We start from the raw sequence: 22,682 nt of genomic DNA, 5'->3' as shown, positions 1-22,682 counted from the left end.
CACTTTCCTCTCTGACTCCCAAGGCAAGCGTTCATTCTTAAAAAAAAAAGCAGCAGCAGCAGCAATCCCCCCTGCAGCTCCAGGAACTACTCGAGCAGCAGCAGCAGCGCTTGGGCAGTGATTGAAGACATGAGAGGGAGTCAGGCCAGAAACACAGACTGACCCATTTAGTCGCTGCCTGAGCTGGGTGAGACAAGGGAAAATGAATCCGCATAAATGGGGAAAACAGATTAGATTGCCGGGGCCTGGTTCTCTTCTCACACCAGCTGTACCCTAGTGCAATGCCATTGGGCCAATCCCTGGCTCTGATCCGGCAACCTCAAGCCCAGCTTTAAGAGAAATCTGTCTGCCTGGATATGTGGCTAGGAAAAAGAGGGCATGGACAAGATGCCACTGTGTCTGACTGATCATCAGCTGCAAGAATGGCTGCTGGGGATGTGGGAAGGAAATAGCTTCTAGGGACCAGGTTAGCAGCCTCAGAATCAGGGCAGCACAAAGGTGACAATGCCACCTTTCCTCACTTCATGGACCCGTGCCGAACACAGCTCAGCTGGAGCAGAGGACCTGGGCCACTGGCTTTGGTGAGGTTCCTCCTCATTTCCCCCAGTGGGAAAGGGGAATCAAATCCTTGGAGCATTAGCAGTGCAGGGTGTGCTAGTCAGCCAGGCCAGACCGTTCCTTTAAAATCCATGTTGGTGACCCTTTAAACGTAACAGCATAGAATAACTGATCCCAATGTAGGTCTGTGCCCTGTTGGTTCATCGTTAGTGGAGCTGAGGCTTTCATTGCAGGGAGCTGGAGAGTGGCTTTGGAAAGCATGGTCGCTTGTGTCACTGCTAACTGTCTATTGTTTTCTACTTCCAGAGCCGTATGTTTTGTACCAGCCCCGCAGACGATGTCCATGCACTGACGTTGCCCTGAAGACTCCTGCAGCAGCGTTGGAAGGATTCCCCCGTTGATTATAATTATTTCAGTTTTTGGTGGTTGGTTGTTTAGTTGCTGCGGCGAGTGGGGTTTGGTTTTTTGGTTTGGTTCTGGTTTTTTTAACACCATGTCTAATTCGGGCACCCCTCAAAACGCTGATAATAAGCCCAACATGTTGGACAGAAATAACCAAGAGGACTCACAACCCCCTGTCAACTCCGAGAGGAGGAACAAAAGTGGGATCATAAGTGAACCTTTGAACAAAAGTCTTAAGAAATCGCGTCCGCTCTCCCACTACTCCACCTTCAGCAGCAGCAGCTTGGTAAGCGAACATTCAGAGAAAGGAACCTCCTTAGCTAATGGCAATGAAGCAACTGTGGAAAAAAGTCACTCTACCTCAAAGCACAAAAACATCTCTAGTATGCTGAGCAAATCAGACAGGGCGTCAGAAATCTCATCAGAAGGACAGATCAGCCTACAACAGTTTGCTCAGTCTACAGATATGCTCAAAAGAGTGGTACAGGAGCACATTCCTTTACCAAATGACCACGGGACTGGTATCTCTGATATGGAAGCGGTCTCAGCTGCAGAGACAATGAACAGCCCATCTGATTTTCCTTACCTGGGGGCTTTTCCCATAAACCCAGGCCTTTTCATTATGACCCCTGCTGGCGTGTTTCTGGCAGAGAGCGCGCTCCATATGGCTGGCTTGGCAGAGTTCCCAATGCAGAATGAATTGGCATCTGCCATCAATTCTGGGAAAAAGAAACGGAAAAGATGTGGCATGTGCCCTCCGTGCCGAAGACGGATAAACTGCGAGCAGTGCAGCAGTTGTAGGAATCGCAAAACTGGCCACCAGATTTGCAAATTCCGAAAATGTGAGGAACTCAAAAAGAAGCCGTCTGCAGCGCTGGAGGTAACTGGCTGTAGTCTGACATCCTAACCTTTCTCTTGGTCTGCTGTCCTTTGGATGTTGATAGAAATGATAAAATCCCGGGGCTTTTTTCTTCTTCTTAACAATTCCTACCTTTAGCATCACGCACAAATTGTCAGCGATCCCCTCATGCTGATCGACTGAATTCTGATGAGTAATTAGCAGTAATATCACCTGAAATAGATCTTGCCATGATGATTACAACCCTCTGTAGATTTGTATCCTTTCTGTTGACTCCTGTAGGGGCTTTTGAGTTTTATAACAGGGGGAGTGTCTCACTATTGTACCTGCCAGCTAGCTAGCCATTGCTTAGTACAATTCCTGAGCCAGTAAGTGAATCATGGGATAAGAGCCTGATCCAAAGCCTTCTGAAGTCAGTGATAATCTTTCCGTGGACAGCAGTGGGTTTTGGATCAGGCCCTAAATTCTTGGCTTTTCAGGGCAAGTCTCAAGGCAGTTACTCTGCCATTATCAATCCGTTAAACCTGTTTTTCCAAACTAGTGTTCCACTGTAGTTTGCCCCTTGTTCTGAAAGAGAAGAAACAGGCTGTGGTTAATTCTTGTGAAAATGATTGCACTGTGTGCAAATTGTTAGGGGATGAGCTCTTGAAAGTTGGTGTGATCAGCTGGGGAACGGCCACTTTGTTTGGGAAACATGTCCAGTGCTGAGACAACCTAAGCTTACTTGAGGCTAGATTCTGAGCTTGGTGACACCAGTCTGAATCCATTGAAGAAAGAGGAGTCACTCCAGATATACACTGGTGTAACTGGGAATGGAATCTGGCCCGATCTTTCCTTTTTTTTATGTCTGGACTGTGGGCCAGGTCTGATAGGCTTCCTCGGTGTTCAGTACTGGAGTGTGCAGGGTGTCTCCTGGGAGCTGCTGCGAGCCAGCAGAATCCAGAGAGAATCCAGGGTGTGCTGCTCCTTTCAGGATTGGGTCCTTAATCTTTACTTGGGCAAACGCTCTTTAAGATCACTGGGAGTTTAGTCTGAGTAAGGACTGCAGGATTTGGTGCTAAAGATGAGCTGCCCCAACATATCCCTCTGGCTCGTGAAGCTGATTCCTGATTGAGTGCTAGTGCAGGGTAGATGGGTTATTAATCTGGAGCCCATATACAAGGCAGCATGGACTGAGTTATCAGACGTGCCTGAAATTCAACCAGAGCCTTGTGGAGCAAGGTCAGAACTCAGTTGTTCCTAGTAAACTTCAACTGAATTTATGTGAAAAGTTAGGCATGAGTTAGGAGCATACAGTGCCTCTAGACATGTTTCAGACATGAGATGACAATGAACTACCGTGTTTTATTATTAACACCAACATGTATGCATCTATTCACTACTTTTTCCATCCCTTAAATGAGGAAAGGTCAGTAAAATTAGGGCTTGGGGGAATCCCTGGCATGGGCATTTTGTATCATCAGATGCTCTTCCCATATCTCTGTATTTTGGCTTTTTAAAATAAAATCTCCTAGCCATGGGTGACCAGGGCTTCTGATGTTCAACTGTGAAAGGACAGTTCACCCACGGTCCAGTTTCTTGCTTGAATTTGAAATCCCAGAAGACCTGTTCTTTGGAAACGTTCTGTTGACCAGAGATGTTTTCTGATTCTCTTGTGTTAGTTTTGTTTCGGTAGGGATGTGTGTAGCGCTTTATAAAGCCCTAGCACAAAAGTGATGTAGGTAGCAACAGAAGCAATCCCTTGCATGTCAAAGATACAACCTTGACTTGGAAGAGCTGTGCGGATACGAGAGAACTGAATCTCCCCTCTGCTTCTTGAGCAGAAATGGGTAAGGCATGAGTGAGTTTTCTGTGCTCTGTATATTCCATTTAATTCACGGTTGATTTTTGGTAGCTTGACCACTGCTCAGGGCTGTGTGCCTTCCTCCTGCTGCTGAAGATTGCTCCTGTGAAGCCAACAAAGGTTAAAAACACCTCAGCCTCAGCTGAGGCAGCAAGGTGTTGCACCAGGTTGCAAGGATATTATGCAACCTCTGACGTCTTCTGAAGAAGAAAACTTACTGTTTTCTTAGCCACGTTCTAAGTTTTCAATTAGCATCAGATCTGAATGAATAGTGAAGGGGAAAAAAATCTATTTGGGTGGTGGAGGTGGGGCGGGGACCGGTGTCTTTCAAAAACCACTGTATTGCTAAATTATATTCTTGTTCTAATTTGCTGAGTCAGTGATCTGGAAAAAGGGAGAGGGGAAAAAAAAGTTCATCTCTTCTGAAGAGTCCTAAAGCAGGTCAATTGATTCCACAGCTTGCATTAGGTTGAAGAGGGTTTTCTTCCTGCAATATGAGTTATGGAAGTTAAATTGCATGGGGAGCCCTTCGAACGCTCACCCGTTTGATTTGTTTCCTGTTCTATGGTTGACTGGGAAATCAGAGTCACTGGAATTGGGCTTTTAATTTATGATTTGGGGCCTCTGAGTGGACAAGTCACTTTCTTTTCCGAGTGAATTTGGAATAACGCCTGGATGTAGGACAGGTGACTCAACAGGAATTCCAGATGTGGTTAGATGCGTAGGCAGAAATGGATTGATAGCTGTTATTGGCTCTAAAGTTTCAGGTAAGATTCCATCCTTTGGAGAACTAAGGAACTTAACAATCACCAAAATAGGGCAAAACCTCCCATGCTGTAGGTACATTTACGGCCACTCTTTCCATGACGTCGCCCCAGAAACTGCATTCTCATTCATGCTGCTCACCTAGTTTGCAGTCCATGTCCGTAGGTAGGTGAAGACAGGGTGGCAGACTGTGAGCTGCCTGCCAGTGAGAGATGCAGTTCTCATGCTCTTTAAGGTGATCCAGTGCATTCTTCCACTCACTGGAGCTTGGTGGAGCACTACAGAACTCAGCCTGTTCTGAAACTTCCATTATTTATCTCTTTCCTGATGAAAATATCCTCCTCTTAGACTTTGTTATTTCCGTAAAGTCAGACAAATTTAGGAAGTCACCTGTGTTTCGGCACAATTTATTTGGTGATTACACCTTCACCAACTTCACCTGTCACCATTGGCCAAAGCACTGCAACAAATTCAGGCAACATCACTGTGTCCTGCTCAGTTTCTTGGTTCGGTAGCACCCCCTGGAGGTAGTCATGACTCCTGTTTTGAGAGCAGAGGCATTGCTGATGGTCTCTGTGCCCCAACAGCTGTTTCTCCATTGCTGGTGATGGCTAGACAAGGATGTGTTGTCCGAATGTTATTCTTGTGTGTCCTGATGTTATTCTGCAAAAATCTCTCAAAAGCCACACTTCTTCCCTTTCTGAGCTGGCTGGGCAAACGCTGGATAACAATATTCACATACACTCATTTGAACAAACTCTGTGAATCCAGTTCAACAGCATCCATAACATTCTGTATTAATTTTTGGTGACCTTTGGGCACCTCTGCCTTGTACAAGAATGTGTGTGGAAGTTTCAGGTCTCTTGTGAATACAAGTGCAAATATGTGGCCATCTTGAAATCTCTCTGTCACCTCTCCTGTTGTACAAAAGGTTCTGTTATCCAATCCGGGAACAGAAACCAGACCATGTGACCTAGATGACCATTCGCACATGCCAAAGGGCAAATAGAAAGAGGGAGTGAAGGATTAGAGATCAGCCTATTGCCTAGGATATGTTTGTTTGCAGTGGTGTTCAAACAGCTCTGAATAACAATGAGTCATAAAAAACCTCCAGCTCAATGCCTGGTGCACACAGGTCTGATTCACTGTGACCTGAAGTGAGTTGGGCTCTGCCCAGGCACTGGCTTGCTCAATAGATGAGTCTAAGCACTTAACGTGACTCATTCATCATCTTCCTTCTCTGTACAGAGCCCCATCCTGAGCAGGGTTGAGTAAGTACTTAGCACACACAATTACCGTGGGGATTCAGGGGTGCTTGACACCTCTCCGGATTGGGTCTCTTATAACCTTTCCAGACTCATCTTTGACTTGGTTTTTTTGATCTTTCTAGCACCTGTATTCCTCCAAAGCAAGCCCTGAATCGGCCTTTCAGATCGGCACACCCGGACCCTGGTTCAGTATTATCAGCTGAGCTGCTCCAAACGTTATGTTCTGCAGAGCAGGCTGAATGCTGGAAATGAGGGAGGCCCCTGGGATCTTCGCACTTTAGGCACCTCTCCTGCCTGTGTAGAAACCTGGGCCTGCTGTGCACTGGGAGTGTGTCCATGTCCCATGGGTCAGCGTGGCTGTGCACTGCCAAGCTTCACTTCATTTCAGGCAAGCAACCCCTCAGTACAGAGCCCTTAGGAACAAGGCAACGCAGGGCATGGGAAGAAAGCTATGTTTAAAGGCATATCCTCACTAAGAGACACGACCTCCCTGACTCCATGCCATCTGTGGCCCCTGTGACTCCTCTTGATTGCACTGGTGTCCCCAGCAGCATAAGGCCTGTGTGGGGTGTCAGTGAAAGTTAGTCCCTCGGGAGGGGGGAGGGGGGCCATTCACCTCCTGAGCTATCTGTAGAGCTGGCTTCTGGGATCCTGGTGAGCTTATGGCCTAGGGCTTCAGAACCACATTGGTCCCCAGTTTTATGAGGTGACCTTAATTCAAAGGGGTCACCAACTGTCTGAATGTGCTGGTGGGGGCTGTGCTAGCTCTTCCGAACAGAAAGCAGCATGTCCAGACCCAGGGAAAGACCTCCCATGCCCCTTTTGCCTGGTCACCAAGTGGTGGGATGGAGGGAAGTAGCCATCCCTAGCCATAGGAAGAGAAAGTAGGTAGAGGAAAGAGTTTGGGAAAGGAGGGAAGAAAGAGAGAGACTAACATCCTGGAGAGCCCCCAGATCCTAACGCCAGGCTTGGCTGTCTGCTGCTTTTCGTAAACCCAGCCGTGCAGTGATTCTGGGCTGCTGAGCATGAGGCCTGGGTTTGATCCTACGGCCTTGTCTCTTGCCCTCTAGGCTAATAGGGACTGGGAACGATGGGGTTGCTCAGCTCCTAGTGAGTGGAATAACTTCAAGCCATTCAGCACAACCCCTGTGGCTGAGGCAGAGAAGGCATTAATGGGCTCCAGTCCCCGCTAGCCTGTCCTGGTCAAGGAAGGTTGCAGTGGGGTAAGGCCCTGGTGGTTGAGGTGAGGAGAGGAGACAGAAGCTTTTCCAGGAGAACTCTCTCCCAATAGCCCGTGAAAGGAGCACAGCTGTGGATAAAAAAGTCACATTCAGTCTTTACGGTGGCATAAAATAAACCCCATCTCAGCATTGTCATTACCCTCCCTCTGCACGTCAGACTGTCTGAGGGACAGGGAGCCGCTGGGCCATGTCAGATGAAGAATGAAAGGGCGGGAAAGCTCATTGCAGCTGCACCCTAGCCTCCCACACATAGTGAATGAGGAACGAGGAAGCACCAGCCTCTGCGCATGGCCAGTACTTTGGGCTCTTCCCAGGCAAGGGCACCTCTCTTGGCTCGACGTGGTTGTACCATGGTTTTGTGGCCACCCCATGTGCGGTGGTGGAATGAGCTGTGGATCACAGTGAGTGTGAGGAGCACAGTGAGTGCCCAGCTCAGCTGTCCGTCACCTAAAATAACCCCTCCCTGACTGTTCAGTGATGCTCTGCTGTCAACAGCCACATCGGACCGGTCTTGGCTAACGCTTCTAAAAAGGGTTGCTGCTCTTGCTGTTCAAGCCATAGCATGGGCAGGGCCATAGACAGCAGGTGCTGGACTCCTCTGATGCCATCTGAACGTAAGAACATAACATAAGAACGGCCACTGGATCAGACCAATGGACCATCTAGCCCAGTGTCGTGTCTTCTGACAGTGGCCACTGCCAGGTGCTTCAAAGGGAATGAATGAAAGGTCTTTTGCAAAAGATGTTTCTTCTTGAACTCCCAGCTGGGGCCCAGGGCTAGCCCTGCTCCCAAGGCAGCGCTCGCTCCTGGCACTGCTGACCAGATATGTCGCTAGCACAAAAGCATCTTTTCCCAATTGCTCTTTTGCCTCCTCCAGTGATTTGATTGCAAATTGCAGAAATTGTTGAGGAACAATGATTGCACCGTGGTGCTTGCTCAGCCCCCAAGATAAATTTGCCCAGGAAATCAGATGTGTGCTATGCATAGGCAGGACCAGCTTATCGTCTTGTGAACAAGCCAAAGCAGCTTGCTGTGGGCCCAGCCCTGCATGGTGCTGCACACCTTCCCTTCTCATTGACTGAGACCTCTCTCTGTTTTATGCGGCCCCCATGTGGGAGGGCCTGCTCCTGAAAACACTGTAGTCATCATCACTGTCTATGCCATAGATAGATCCCACCAATTCAACATGCAGATGGGCACAGCACATCTACACAGCAGCGCCAGGCACATGTTAACTAGGTTGGCCTGACCACAGCCTACCATGTTATCCGGCCAAGGTTGCACCAGTGAATTGTGGGACAATCTGGGCAGCTATCTCATAGGTCCTCAGCTGCTAGGGCCAAAGCAGGGCATTGTGGGGGTTTCGCATGGGTTCCCCTTGGACCCAGGGAAGTGGGACTTGCTAACCGTTTGTGGGCACAGCAGAGGAATCACTCTAGGTCCCAGGTAGTGCCTTCTTGTGAGCATGGTCAGAACGCAGCGCACCAACATGGCTAGGCTCTCACCACTTTGTGAGCGGACACACGCCATCACGAGTCATCTTACGGCCAGAGTGCAAACTCGCAGAACATCTGTGGTTCTGATAGGCCCCTCAGAGCTTCTGTACTTCCTGGGTTCAGCTGCCGGTGGGCCCCTACTCTGCCTCAGCAGTACCATTGCCTTCCGCTCTTGGCAAGTCATAGTTCTTCTTCGAGTGATTGCTCATATCCATTCCAATTAGGTGTGTGCGCGCCGCGTGCACGCTCGTCGGAAGATTTTTACCCTAGAAATACCCGGCGGGCCAGCTGGGCGGCCCCTGGCGTGGCGCCGCTGTGGCACCGAATATATACCCCTGCCGACCCGTCCGCTCCTCAGTTCCTTCTTACCGCCCGTGTCGGTCGTTGGAACAGTGGAGCGCGGCTTAGCCTTTCTCCACTTACCTAGCTCTTCACCCGTTCTTGTACTTTCTGTGTATATAGTTTTATAGTTGTAATTAGTTTTGTTAACATACTTAGTGTATATAGTTTAGAGGGTTGGGGATTAGCCCTTCCCCTCTCCCCGGGCCCATGCCGGGCTCACCGGGCTTCAAGCAGTGCTCGGCCTGCCGTTGGCCGATGCCAACGGGAGACCCCCACGACCGCTGCCTAAAGTGTCTGGGGGAATCTCATTTGACTGATAAGTGCCGCATTTGTAAATCATTCAAATCGCGGACAAAAAAGGAGCGAGACTCTCATTTAAAACAGCTCTTAATGGAAGCGGCCCTCGCTCCTCTAACCTTGGCACCGAGTGCCGCACAGCCTGCGCCGGGGTGGAGTGCTTCATCGGCACCGAAGAACGCCAGCATCGTCAGAACACCCCGGCACCAGCCGTCTCCGGCACAGAAGACAGCCCGGCACCGCTCCCTCTTCTCGCGGGCCAAGCAGGCTAAAGCTCCCGCAGCTACGACTCTTCCACAGCAGTCTGAGCACCAACCACAGCCGAGTCGCCCGGCATCAATACCTGCCGCGGCACCGGCAGCATCGGCACCGTTGATTCTGGCCACGCAAGAGACGTTGAGTCCGGTGCGCAACAGCTCCCCGGCACGTGCCTCAGTTGAGCTTCTCGTTCCCACTACGCCAGAGACCTTCTCGACGGCGAGGGAACTTATTGCTCTGACGGAGCCTACCCTGCCTCAACCCCCGGCACCACCGGTGCGGGTTCTTACATCAGTGGGAAAGCCTGCTCTGGTCAGGCCACCCTCCACTGAAGCTGCAGGCAGGCACCGTTCAAGATCGAGATCCTGGCACTGTTCCCGTTCTCATCGCCGGTCCAGATCCAGGCGCCGCTCGCAGTCCCAGTACCGATCCCCTTCTCAGTACCGGTCGTACTCGCGGCACTGTTCCAGGTCTCAATCTCCGGACAGATACTCCGCACGGTGGTCCAGCTCCCGGCTCCCGCCGCAGTCGCTCTTACCACCGACCTTCTCAATCCCGGTCGACTTCCCGGCACCGCGCTGGTCGCAGGTCCCAGTCTCCCTCTCGGCACCGGTACGACTCCCGGTACCGTTCTCTGGTGCGGCACGATGTCCGGTACCTGGCTCACAGGGGTCCGCCTCACGGCCTCTCGGCTCCGCCATGGCCATCTCAACATCCATCGGGGTCTTCTCACGATGACAACGCTGTCTACGGGGACTTGGACCCACAGAGACGCGTCCTCCCAGAGGCCCAGGGCATGGAACAAGCTCCGCAGTGGTCATTCTGGACGCCCTAACCCACAGTTACATCTCGGTCCGCCCCCTCAGACCATCGGGCACCGGAGGCCACTATTAGCTGTCCTCCTCCGGCAGATACGGTTGTTTCGACTTTGACACAGGGCCCTCAGGTCCTCCCGGACTCTGATGCTCCCCTGGAACAGGAGCCCCAGCATGAGCCACTTGTACCGGGCCTGTCATGGTCGTCTTCGCTAGATGAGGTGGTAGCCGGTACAACAGCATCAGGTCCGCCCCCGATCGACCTCTGAACCCACCAGGATCTTCTCCGGCGAGTTGCGTTAAATATCAATCTGCCGGTAGAGGAGGTTCCGGAGGTGGAGGACCCAGTCGTAGACATATTATCCGCAGATGCCCCGACTCGCGTGGCTCTGCCATTTATTCAATCCATCCAAACCAAAGCAGACATTATTTGGCAGTCTCCAGCATCTATTCCTCCTACGGCCAGAGGCGTGGAAAGAAAATATATGGTACCCTCCAAAGGGTATGCATATCTCTATACCCACCCTCCTCCGTGCTCTCTGGTCGTGCAATCAGTAAATGAGAGAGAGCGTCATGGCCAACAAGCCCCTGCCCCAAAATCGCGGGAGGCTAGACGGATGGATCTGCTGGGGCGTAAAGTCTATTCCGCCGGAGGCCTTCAACTGTGGGTGGCTAACCAGCAGGCCCTCCTCAGCAGGTACAATTATAATACCTGGCAGGCAATGGGTAAGTTCACTGAACTGATCCCACAGGACTCCCGGCCAGAATTTCACAGCCTCCTGGAGGAAGGGAAGAAAGTAGCTCGAACTTCCCTACAGGCCTCTCTTGACGCTGCTGACTCGGCGGCTAGAACCGTAGCGTCCGGCATTACGATGCGGAGAATTTCGTGGTTGCAGGTCTCGGGTCTACCCCCCGAGCTGCAACATACTATTCAGGACCTTCCGTTCGAGGGCCAGGGCCTTTTCTCAGAGAAAACTGACCCTAGACTCCAGAGTCTAAAAGAAAATCGTATTATCATGCGTTCCCTTGGGATGCATACCCCGCAGACCCAACGCAGGTCCTTCCGGGCCCAACCACGGCGCCCTTACCCCCCGCCCTGACCTCGACAAGACTTTAGTAGGAGGCGGGGTCGCAGAAACCGCAGATGGTAGTCGGGCTCTCAAGGAGGCCAAAATAATGGTCCCACCAAACCATCAGCGGGACCAAAGCAAAACTTTTGAAGGTGCGACCGAGAGCAGAGCACCAGTCTTTTCCCGGAATCCTCTCCAGTTTTCCAATCATCTTTCCTCCTTCCTCCCTGCGTGGTCCAATTAACATCAGACCGTTGGGTCCTCCGCACGGTGGAGTTTGGATACCACCTCCAGTTTATTTTCGCCCCCTCCCTCCCACCCCCCCTCCTCCCGTCCCTCTTCAGGGACCCCTCTCACGAGCAACTCCTCTCGCAGGAGATCCGCACGCTCTCGAAATCGGAGCTATAGAGGAGGTGCCGGAGGAGTTCAGGGGCAAGGGGTTTTACTCCGATACTTCTTAATCCCCAAGGCAAAAGGAGGTCTCTGACCCATCCTGGACCTCCGCGGTCTCAACGTCTTCCTAAAGAAATTGAAGTTCCGCATGGTGTCCTGGGGACCATCATCCCATCCCTGGATCCGGGAGACTGGTACGCTGCTCTCGACATGAAGGATGCATACTTTCATATCTCCATTTATCCCTCCGCACAGACGGTACCTGCGGTTTATGGTACATCATCGACACTACCAATTTACGGTCCTCCCGTTCGGCCTCTCCACTGCCCCACGCGTCTTCACGAAGTGTATGGCTGTGGTGGCCGCCTCCCTCCGTCGTCGGCGCATCTGCGTTTTCCCCTACCTAGACGACTGGCTCATCCGCAGGACCTCCGAGGCTCAGGTCTCCAGACATGTTGCCATCGTCATGGACCTATTCGAGCGATTGGGCCTCATGGTCAATATAGGCAAGTCCACTCTAGTGCCCACTCAAAGAATCGAATTCATTGGAGCCGTTCTAGACTCCACGCTCGCAACAGCCTACCTCCCGCTATCCCGGTTTCGGTCAATAGTCGCCGCCATAGAAAGCCTTCAGTCCTTCCCGACGACCTCGCCCGTGCCTGCCTCAGCCTCCTCGCCATATGGCTGCGTGCACTTTCGTGACCAAGCACGCCAAACTTCGCCTTCGTCCCCTTCAAGTCTGGCTGGCCTCCATTTTACCGCCCACACAGGGATGCCATAGACATGGTCGTCACGGTTCCTCAGAGTGTCTTAGGCTCCCTCAGCTGGTGGCTGACACACCTTCCCTGGTGTGCGGAGGCATGCCGTTCCACCCGAGACAACCGTCTGTATCCCTAACAACAGACGCGTCGTCTCTTGGCTGGGGAGCTCACATAGGCATTGTCGCACGCAAGGCCTTTGGTCTGTCCAGGAGCTGACGTTGCACATAAACATTCGGGAGTTACGAGCGTCCGCCTTGCCTGCCAGGCCTTCCTTCCTCATCATCTGCAGGACCGTTGCATTCTAGTGCTCATGGACAACACCACCGCGATGCACTACATAAACAAGCAGGGAGGGACTCGTTCTCTCCCCCTCTGTCAGGAGGCGATCCAACTGTGGGAATTTTGTATAGCCCACTCTATAGACCTAGTGGCGTCCTTCCTTCCGGGAGTCCAGAACACTCTAGCAGACCAGCTCAGCAGGTCATTTCTCGGCCACGAGTGGTCGCTTCGCCCAGACGTAGTTTATTCGATCTTCCAGACGTGGGGCTTTCCCCACATAGACCTCTTCGCCTCCCACAGCAACCGGAAGTGTCAGAGGTTCTGCTCCTTCCAGGGCCTCGCCCCGGGCTCGATATCCGACGCCTTCCTAATGTCTTGGTCGAACCACCTGCTTTACGCCTTCCCACCCTTTCCGTTGGTGCACAAGATTCTCGTGAAACTTCGCAGGGACAGGGCTTATCTGATTCTGATCATCCCCGCGTGGCCGAGGCAACATTGGTACACCACGTTGCTAGACCACTCCATAGCCAACCCGATCACCCTGCCCCTCTATCAGGACCTAATAACGCAGGACCACGGCAGACTTCTCCACCCAGACCTGCAATCCCTCCATCTTACGGCGTGGCTCCTGCTTGGTTAACTCAAGCGGAGTTGCGCTGCTCCACCCCGGTGCAGGAGGTACTCCTGGGCAGCAGAATACCCTCCACTCGAGCTACATACTTGGCCAAGTGGAAACGCTTCTCTTGCTGGTGTCAGGGGCGGAATGCAGCACCTACCGGGGTTCCCATCCCCGCGATACTAGATTACCTCTTGCATCTCAAGCAGCAGGGCCTCACGTTATCATCTTTGAGAGTACACCTAGCGGCTATCTCCACCTTCCACCCCGGAGAAGGCGCTTACTCCGTTTTCTCCCACCCTATGGTCTCGAGGTTCCTCAAGGGGTTGGAACGCCTTTTTCCCCTGGTGCGACGCCCCGCCCCCGCATGGGACCTCAATTTGGTTTTGGCAAGACTTACGGCGCCCCCGTTCGAGCCCTTGGCGACCTGCTCCCTCCTATATTTATCATGGAAAACGGCATTCCTTGTAGCCATTACATCGGCTAGGAGACTCTCAGAGCTTCGGGCTGTAATGGTGGACCCGCCTTACACAATATTCCACAAAGACAAGGTGCAGCTACGCCCACATCCTGCGTTCCTCCCCAAGATGGTTTCGTCTTTTCACCTTAACCAGGACATATTTCTTCCGGTCTTCTTCCCCAAGCCCCACGCATCACGTAGTGATCAACAGTTGCACTCGCTGGACGTCCGTAGGGCGCTAGCCTTCTATATTGACCGCACGAGGTCCTTCCGTAAAACCCCCAACTCTTCGTTGCGGTGGCGAACCGGATGAAAGGGCAACCCGTCTCTTCCCAGAGGATTTCGTCCTGGGTGACGGCATGCATCCGGGCTTGCTATGACCTTGCTCACGCCTCTCCGGGCCACTTTACCGCACATTCGACTAGAGCCCAGGCCTCGTCGGCCGCCTTCCTAGCTCAAGTGCCTTTCCAGGAGATATGTCTAGCGGCTACATGGTCTTCGGTACACACGTTTACCTCTCATTATGCCCTGGTACAACAATCCAGAGATGATGCAGCCTTTGGCTTGGCAGTCTTGCACTCTGCAGTTTCTCACTCCGACCCCACCGCCTAGGTAAGGCTTGGGATTCACCTAATTGGAATGGACATGAGCAATCACTCGAAGAAGAAAAGACGGTTACTCACCTTTGTAACTGTTGTTCTTCGAGATGTGTTGCTCATATCCATTCCACACCCGCCCTCCTTCCCCACTGTCGGAGTAGCCGGCAAGAAGGAACTGAGGAGTGGACGGGTCGGCAGGGGTATATATTCAGTGCCATAGCGGCACCATGCCAGGGGGCGCCCAGCCGACCCGCCGGGTGTTGCTAGGGTAAAAATCCTCCGACAAGCGCGCACACGGCGCGCATACACCTAATTGGAATGGATATGAGCAACACATCTCGAAGAACAACAGTTACAAAGGTGAGTAACCGTCTTTTCTGTCCTGTATTGTGCAGCCATTTGAGTGTTTGCATTTGGATGGAGCTTGAGAAGAAGAGAACCCCCATCCCCAAAGCGGGGTGAGTTGTGGCTAGAGGAAAATGCTTAGTCCTTCCTCTCGAGGCAACTTTGAAAATCCCTGGTGGCACCTGAGCCTCAAGTTGGCAGTTGTCCAGACTTTGGACATAAATCCAGTCCCTGAAGGGCCCCCGTGCTCCTGTGCCTGGGCAGATCCTTCAGTTCTGGTTTGTCTGTCCTTGTATGGCAGGGAAGAAGGTGCTGCCGAGCTGGGCTCTGGCAGAGTCCAGATTTCCTCCTGAGGCTGGCAAGGGGGGAGCCAAACCCCAAGGTCCACATCTACAGAGGAGATAAAACAACCCAAAGTGACTTTGCCCATACAAACACTTGCCCGCACAAGTGTTCGGGCTGAAAGGTGTGCGAGTTTTGCACACACCAGAAGTTAGCGGCACAAAAATGGACACTGTGCTGGGGCCCCTATGAACATGCAGCCCTGAGTGCCTGCAGCTTCCGCGCCGGGATGGCTCATCATCAGCATATGCTTTGACATTCCCCATCATGCTGACTTGCTGCTGCCATAAGCGTTCTCCCACCAAGTCCTGGGCAAAGGGCACTGGTTCTCAAGAGACTGCACCAGCCTCTTCTGTGAGCCTCCTCCATCAGTTTGCCTTTTTGTGCTGTACTGTTGAAGTGCTTTTCCTAGCATCCATCTCCTCCAGCAGGAGATTAGTGCAGTCAGGGAAGTGTGCATGGACAGGCAGCTACCTGATTCAGGGTTTATGGCAACATAGGAATTGCCCTGCTGGATAAGCCTATTGGTCCATCTAATTCAATATGCAGCCCCTGGCAATAGTTTCTATCAGATGCTTGAGAGGAAGCGGGGAAAACCCAGCTGCTGACTCTGGGGACAACCCACTTAGATCTGATCAGGAGCCAGTGTTTCCTAACACCTATCCCGCTTCTTCCTTGCCTGCAGGGATGGAAGCAGCAGTCGCGCCATGTCAGGATGACCGTAGAGTATTTTGTGGTACATGTCAGGCCCCGGCAGGTTTCTAATAAACCATTCTCTGGAAAAATACCACGGCTTTCTCCTGGGCAGAAAAAGAGGGTGCAGGAGTGGAGGAAGGGGGGCTATCTGTAGGGCAGGTCATTCTCTCCCCGACACACACACTGTGTAAAGCCTTGCCAGAGGCTGGATGTGTTTGCGCCAGTGAACCAGTTTGGGGTGAAGATGGTTGTTCCTTACTAGCCCACCCTGTCCTCGTCCACTTGGGTGCTGCTGCAGCACTTCATAGTTGTCCTGGGGGAACCTGCTGTTCCCCATCAGTAGCCTCAGCCAGCTTGGCTATGCAGGAACTGAAGGAGAGGGATTTAAGTGGTACATTTGGCTCCTGCATTACATCTCCACCAGCTCAGAATCCCTGCGCTGCCCCTGGGGAGTTCGACGTGCTAGCAAGTTACATCTGGCATTGGTAAGTTTCCTGTCTTGCTGCCTTTATAGCAGGCAGTGCCTAGCATAAGCCTCTTGAGTAGGAGATCTCCCTCAGTATCCAGGCTGGAAGACCTGAAATCCCGGTGAACACTCCTCTGTCTTGCTGTGTATCATTCACCAGTGGGTCCTCATCACAATGTGAGCTTCTAAAAGCTTTCACAGTTCAGTTCCTTTAGCTAATGCTGTCTCCCTGATGGTCTCTTCTTTAAAGGGTGCAACTCAAAACTGGTCTCCTCTGATGTGTGCTGGTTCTCCCCATGTGCTGTGATGCGGTAGGATCTCAGAAGGGTCAAACCAGATCTGAACTTGGAAGCAAAACCCAAGGATCAGCAGGTGATAGTTCAGGATACCCCATGTGCAGCGCTTTTCCCTCAACGTTGCCAGAGCTGCCTTTCAGAGGTGATGTAAACCAGAGGACTTGACCATTTGTGGCTGCTTAAAGATCCCATGGTGCATTCTGCAAGAACCAGGGTATTGGCCCCAGTGTCCTAGGTCAGATAATTAATTTCTGCCAGCTCACATGCCTTTTGCAGTTTGAAATTAATAAGAACATAAGAACGGCCATACTGTGTCAGCCCAGTGGTCCCTCTAGCCCAATATCCTGTCTTCCGACAGCAGCCAGCACCCGGTGCCCCAGAGGGAATGAACGGAACAGGCAATCATCAAGAGATCCATCCCCTGTCGTCCACTCCCTCCTTCTGGCAGTCAGAGGCTAGGAATGCTCAGAGCATGGGGTTGCCTCCCTAACCATCTTGGCTAGTAGCCATTGATGGAACTATCTCCTGAATTTTTCTAATTATTTTTTAATCTCAGTTATAGTTTTGGTCTTCATAACATCCCCTGGCAAGGAGTTCCACAGGTTGACTGTGTGCTGTGTGAAGACATTCCTCCTCTTTCCCATCAAACCCCGTATTAAGTACTGGAACGGTACTATAGACTAGCTGCATTTCCCGGACACTACATAAATGCAAGAGACTGTGGTGTAAAGCTGAGCTCTTGCTAGTTTGCCCTTTTAAGTGATGGGGTTTAATAAAGGTCATGTGGTTCAGAGAGTAAGGTCTCCGACTGGCAGAAGACATAGTTCTAGTCTTTACTCTGTTCCTTATCTTGGGCAAGTCCCAGCTTTCTCTGTGCCACCATTTCTCCATCTGTAACATGGGTGATAATGCTTGTGAGCTCTCTGGTAAAGCATGTTACCATTGAACAGCAAACACTAGGTATTATCATTTAAATGTGGATGCATGAGCCATGATTCAATGCGCGTGTTATTTGACAGGTGCCCAGAAAGGCCCGTTTGCATTGCTCATTTCTGCCATCTTAGGCTCTGTCCCTCGTTTTCTAATTTGCTGATTTCCCAAAGTGCTCCAGCGTAGCCTGTTTTTGAATGGCCTGAAATGAAGGGGAGGTTTGGGGCAGGCTCAGCAATCAGCATGAGGCTAGGGTAGCTTTGTAAAGGAAAGTTACCTTGCCGTGCCAGCTGCACTGGGAAGGCTGGCCTGCCTTTTCTATATCCGACTCAGTGGAAGCCGGACATTGTAATCTACATCAGACACAGGGGAAGTAGGAGCTTGTTCCATTGTGTCTGGAACAGTAAGTGGACAGCTGGAACAATCACAGAGCTGTTTTTCCAGATGCCCTTTTGGAGCAAGCATTCTCTGTAGCTCCTTCCCTCCCCCACGGTCTGTTGAGTGAAACCTTTCTAAGATGAGCCCTCGTGGGTGGAGGAAATATCCTTTTCCCTGGCAGGCACGCTTCCTTTCTTCATATTAAAAACCGATGTTGCAGCGCCAGGTCAGGCAGTTCTCAGGCATAGTGAGTTTGTTGGGTCTCAGCTTGGTGCCAAGCGGTTCTTTTGTCCATATCACAACCCTAACCTTGTGGCATCGCCCAGCGGGAAACGAGGGTTGAGGTGTGACCTGCACTGAAAGCCAAATAGTAACCGTTCTGCCTCTGGTTGAAAACAAACCTCCCTTTCCGTCACTGAAGATGTGGGTGTGGTAGCTGGGCAGAGATGTTGAGAGTGACTGCCAGTGAAATGCTATTCATTTGAAACGAGAACGCTAATTAGTAGATGTCACCTGAATCTCACTTTGTAAGGAGTGGTTTAAAAGATGCAGCAGAAATGTGGGGTTTGGAAAACATGATCCCAAGGTATTAGCTTCAGTTACTAGCCCAGCTGACTGTTATGAAATCTGTGTGCAGATGTGACGGAGCAGACTTAGGCCAACTCTTTCTTTTCCTGCCTTTGAAATGCACAATTTTTTTATTAAAGCGCCTACAGGCTGAGTCTGCACTAGGGGATTTCCCTGTAGTGGAGGACAGCAGCAGCTGACCACAGCTTCGCTGAGAGCGCAGGCAGGACCCGTGCTCCAGAAACAGGCTGAACGTGGCTCTGAGCAGAACTGGCAATGCCCGCTGCGTTTCCCAGGCTAGAGGAGGCTAAGGAGAACTTTGCAGAAGATGCTCTTGTAAAGAACAGAAGGCCTCTGGGCCAACATGCTCACCAGTTACTAATGTGCAAACACAAGCCCAAATTCTGAGGTGTGCTGAGCCTTTCTCAGTGGGCCCAATCCTGAAGCCCTCACTTCTTGCACACTCAAGCAGATGTCTCCCTGAAGTGAATGGGAGTTTGCCTGAGCAAGGCTGGATCCTGTTCCTTGGGGACCAAATTTTCAAAGCCAGGAGGCCTAAAGTTAGGCTTCTTAGAGCCATATTTAGGACTATCTAGGAACAACCTGTTTTTCAGAGGAGCTGAGCACCTGCAGTGCCCATTGATATCAATAGGATTTGATGGGTGCTCAGCACCTTTGGGAATCTTGTCATTTGGATTTAGGAGCTTGACCTGAGGCAGCTGGGTTTGAAAGTTTTGGCTCAGGATTTGGCCCACTGGTTGTCAGGGGTGGTGAGCTCCATTCCAGATCGTGCCTGGGGGCTGCAGGGTATGCCAGCCTTCCAGGACAGTGGGAGGGACTTACTGAGTGAAGGCAGAGCTCTCTGCACCCTGGTACAGTGTAGCACTCTGGGCTCCTTAGCAGTTGCTGGCTCCCTTTGTGCCCTAATCAGCAGGCAGACAATGGGATGGTTGAGGGAGAAGTGGCCAGCCTGAAACAGGAGGAATTGTGCATTGTGTTCCAAAGGGGGGAGTGGGTTGATCCCCTACATTAAGCTGTTCCCTCCCTCCTTGCATTACAAAGCAGATATGTTATCTCCCATCCAATACAGATTTTCCTCTTTTGTGTGGACTTTTCTTTCTCTTTTTATCCCCCACCAAAGGCTGCAACTGCTAAAAGGCGTAAGTCTCCCCCGCAGGACAAGTCCAGCTGTATAGTAACAGAACCCCAAAGACACTGAAATGTGAGTGCCAAACGTGCCCCAGCAGGGAGGGCAGTGCACTCCAGACAGAATTTGCATGTTGTCATATGTTGCTTTTACTTAGCTGCCTTTAATCAACTTACCCAGTTGATTGTATTAGCATTACTGCAGGCTAATACCTCTTTGACAAGGTCCTTAGTATAAACATGGTGCTGCTTGGGGACCCCCTCCCCTGCCTAACAACCTGTACGCAGGGCCAGATTTTGCAAACCCATCCTCATTTGGGCTTAAGCGGGACCTTGGTCTGGGATTTCATCCTTGAGGAGTAATGGGACTGATTTCATGAGGAAAGATTTCTGTTACTGGCCCAAGGGTTGTGTGCAGAGCAGACGTATTTAATAGCAGTTGTGTTTCCCACATGCACCTGACTCTTAACATGTCCCTGTTTTCTTTTCTCTTTCTTTCCAGAAGGTGATGCTTCCTACAGGAGCTGCATTCAGATGGTTTCAGTAGGAATGAGAATTCCAAAGCTCTGTCATCCAAGTGCAATGTCACTGCTTGCTTGTGTTGTCTCAGGCAAGGAATTTTTTGGCTGAAATGAATGGATGCACCTGTGTCTCTTTAGAACCAAAAATATTTTCTCGCAGATTTCATTCCTGTTTTTATATATATATATTTTTTGCGTTTGTTTTAACATCTTCAAGTCCTAGTAAAACATTTAACTGCTTTTCAAATAATAATAAAAAAATGGATCTGTAAAGTACCAAGACTTAATAGACAGAGTATGGACAATCAGTTTCTTTTTGTGTTTTGGTGTTGATGTTGTTTATGTGTGGAAGATGCAGTTCTTGTGTAGAGAATGTAAATTTACAGTAACCTTTTAAAATCTAGTTACTAATAAGCACTACTGTAATTTAGCACAGTTGTTTAATTACACCCTCATTTATACTTTTTATTTGATTATTTCCCATCATAAAATAGAGTGGATAGTTTCTAGAATGCCTCAACTTCATGTTTATAAATGAGAATATGTTTAAAACAATGTAGTATCCCTTTTCCTAACCATTCACATGTGTAAGTTTAACCAGCAAGAAGCTTGGTATTAAAGATGAAAGAAAAATTGCTGCAAAATGAGCAGTCTTGGAAAAAAATCATTGTTAGTTTATTAATATAGAACAAGAAATACTGCATACAGGGGAAACAAGATCCTAATTGCAATGGTTTACTTATAGAAATCATTTTTATAAACTTACTGAAGTTAAAAGAAAAATTAATAAAAATTGCAGGACCTGTGCTGAAGCAGTTCTGAAAGCTAATATTTCTCTTATGTTCAAATCCCCATTTCTCCAGCTCTCTCTACATCAGTAAATTGAAATGCTGTTTGTAATGTTTTAGCGATCCAGGCTGTTTTGTGAATAAAATGAATGCATGTTTTGTGTCATGATTTACATCTCGTTTTTTTCTGTCCATTTCTGTTGCACGCAGTTGTGGAAAAAAAAACGTAAAAAAATGTCCCTTTTGAATATGTCACTTCTTGTGTCATGGCATTTTCCTAAGTTTGCCTTTCTTGGCATTCAGAGTTTGGGGTGTATTTTTTTAGTTTTTTTGTTTTGCTTTTGTTTTTTATCAGCAGATTAAAAAATAAATGAGTGAATTGTAAATGTTTGCTAGTGCAAATGGAGCAATCAATCATTTTTTCCCCTAAGGTTGCATATGTTACATTTTTAACTGGTTAGCTGAATAGCACATGTTCTGCAAAATACATACTGTGTTAAATCTGGGTTTCTTACTATATACTTAGGAGTCTAAACTAAACTGTGCTAGGCTTGATCACTAGAATTTTCATTACAGGTAGCGTGTGGACAACCCAACTACAGACTCCTTGGAAACTGACATAGGGTTGGTGGTGGTGGTGAGTTTGTTGGGGAATTGATGACTTGTACCAGGTGATGGAATTGGCACTACAGTCCCTTGTGTAAATTGAGGCCGAATCTGATTGGAAATGATGGGTGTTGTTTTCAGAAGTATTCAGTGTTTGCCTAGAATTTGCCTCTCACTAGGTAACCATTGGCCACAATGGGAGTAGAGATGCGTCAACACTGAGTGTGTTGACAGCCCCATCTTCATGGACATATTGTAATATGTGAATGGTGCGTTTCTGAAAGAGGAATCAAATGAAATAAATTGTGTCCAACCCATGAGCTTTCTCGTGTTTGCCTTTGGCCCTTTCCCACCCTGCTTGGATCCAAAGTTGCACGAGGAGCAGGACTGTAATGCTGTTTCTTGGGTCCCTTATCACAGATCTCCAGCTTTGGCGATGGATGCTGGGGACCTGATCAAGCTCCCAGTGAAGTCAATGTACAGGCTGTCCTTGACTCCACTGGGAGTGGGATCTGGCCAGAGCAGTATTGCGCCAATATCTTTTTTCTTCCTTCCTTCCTAACAAACAGCTGCACCAAGGTCTCTCCTCCTTACCATTACAGTTTGCAAGGTCCAGACATTCACAGCTATTTGCTTCAGGAGCAGTTCCCAACCCAGCCACCCATAAGTGCGCAGGCTTTTCCAGTGGTGCCCAACACATTAGGGTCCCGAGCCCCTGATGCCATGGCAGGAAACACAACAGGAACAATGCCACCACTTGTTCAATCTCATCGTATTTAATCATATCAGTCATTTGGTTAAAAACTCTCTCCCTTAGTGGGACTATTTGACCAGCTAGACCTGCCTAGAGTTTATCCATACAGTTCATGCCATTTGTTTTTGTAAAACAATGCAATCATGCCACAGATAACTGTATTTAGACTGGTTCTGTCAAGACAAGGATAAAACGGATGCTTAGAAACAGGAACTCTTTTTTAGTGAGTAAGTTTAGATAGCTGAATGTTCAATAAAACAAATTTACTCTGCACTTGTGAAGGGGTGAGTCTGTTTTGGGGATAATTAACAAGTGTGTGCGGCTTGCAGCCTGGGTCACTCGCTAGATCACGTGGAGGGTGGACGCAGTAGGAGCTAAGGACAGCCAACCTTGGGGTGCGGCCTACGCTGCTTCACCCCATGAGTAGCGCTGCGAGTCACTATGCCCCACATACCTCTCTGAGCCCTGATTCCCTCCCTGTGTCCCCATGCTCCAGGGTGGATGGGAGCAGATGCTGCAGAGGGA

General features: G+C 50.0%; 1 protein-coding gene across 4 annotated transcripts in view; it reads left to right on the top strand.

The window, feature by feature from the left end:
- CXXC5 (CXXC finger protein 5) overlaps nt 1-22,354 on the top strand; it is a 105,325-nt gene extending 82,971 nt beyond the window's left edge. For 3 of the 4 annotated variants that reach the window (XM_032777702.2, XM_032777701.2, XM_075068054.1), the window contains exons 2-4: nt 865-1,840; nt 19,484-19,564; nt 19,991-22,354. In XM_032777702.2, the coding sequence (XP_032633593.1) occupies nt 1,052-1,840; nt 19,484-19,561 (867 nt within the window). In that variant the 5' untranslated portion in view covers nt 865-1,051 and the 3' untranslated portion in view covers nt 19,562-19,564; nt 19,991-22,354. The remainder of the gene's footprint in view (nt 1-864; nt 1,841-19,483; nt 19,565-19,990) is intronic. The other variant, XM_032777703.2, reaches the window with a different exon arrangement.
- The last annotated feature ends 328 nt before the right edge of the window (nt 22,355-22,682 follow it).

This window comes from Chelonoidis abingdonii, chromosome 7 (genome assembly GCF_003597395.2).
Source record: "Chelonoidis abingdonii isolate Lonesome George chromosome 7, CheloAbing_2.0, whole genome shotgun sequence".
NCBI lineage: Eukaryota > Metazoa > Chordata > Testudines > Testudinidae > Chelonoidis > Chelonoidis abingdonii.
The sequence above is the reverse complement of the archived record's forward strand: the minus strand, read 5'-3'. Positions and strand labels throughout refer to the sequence as shown.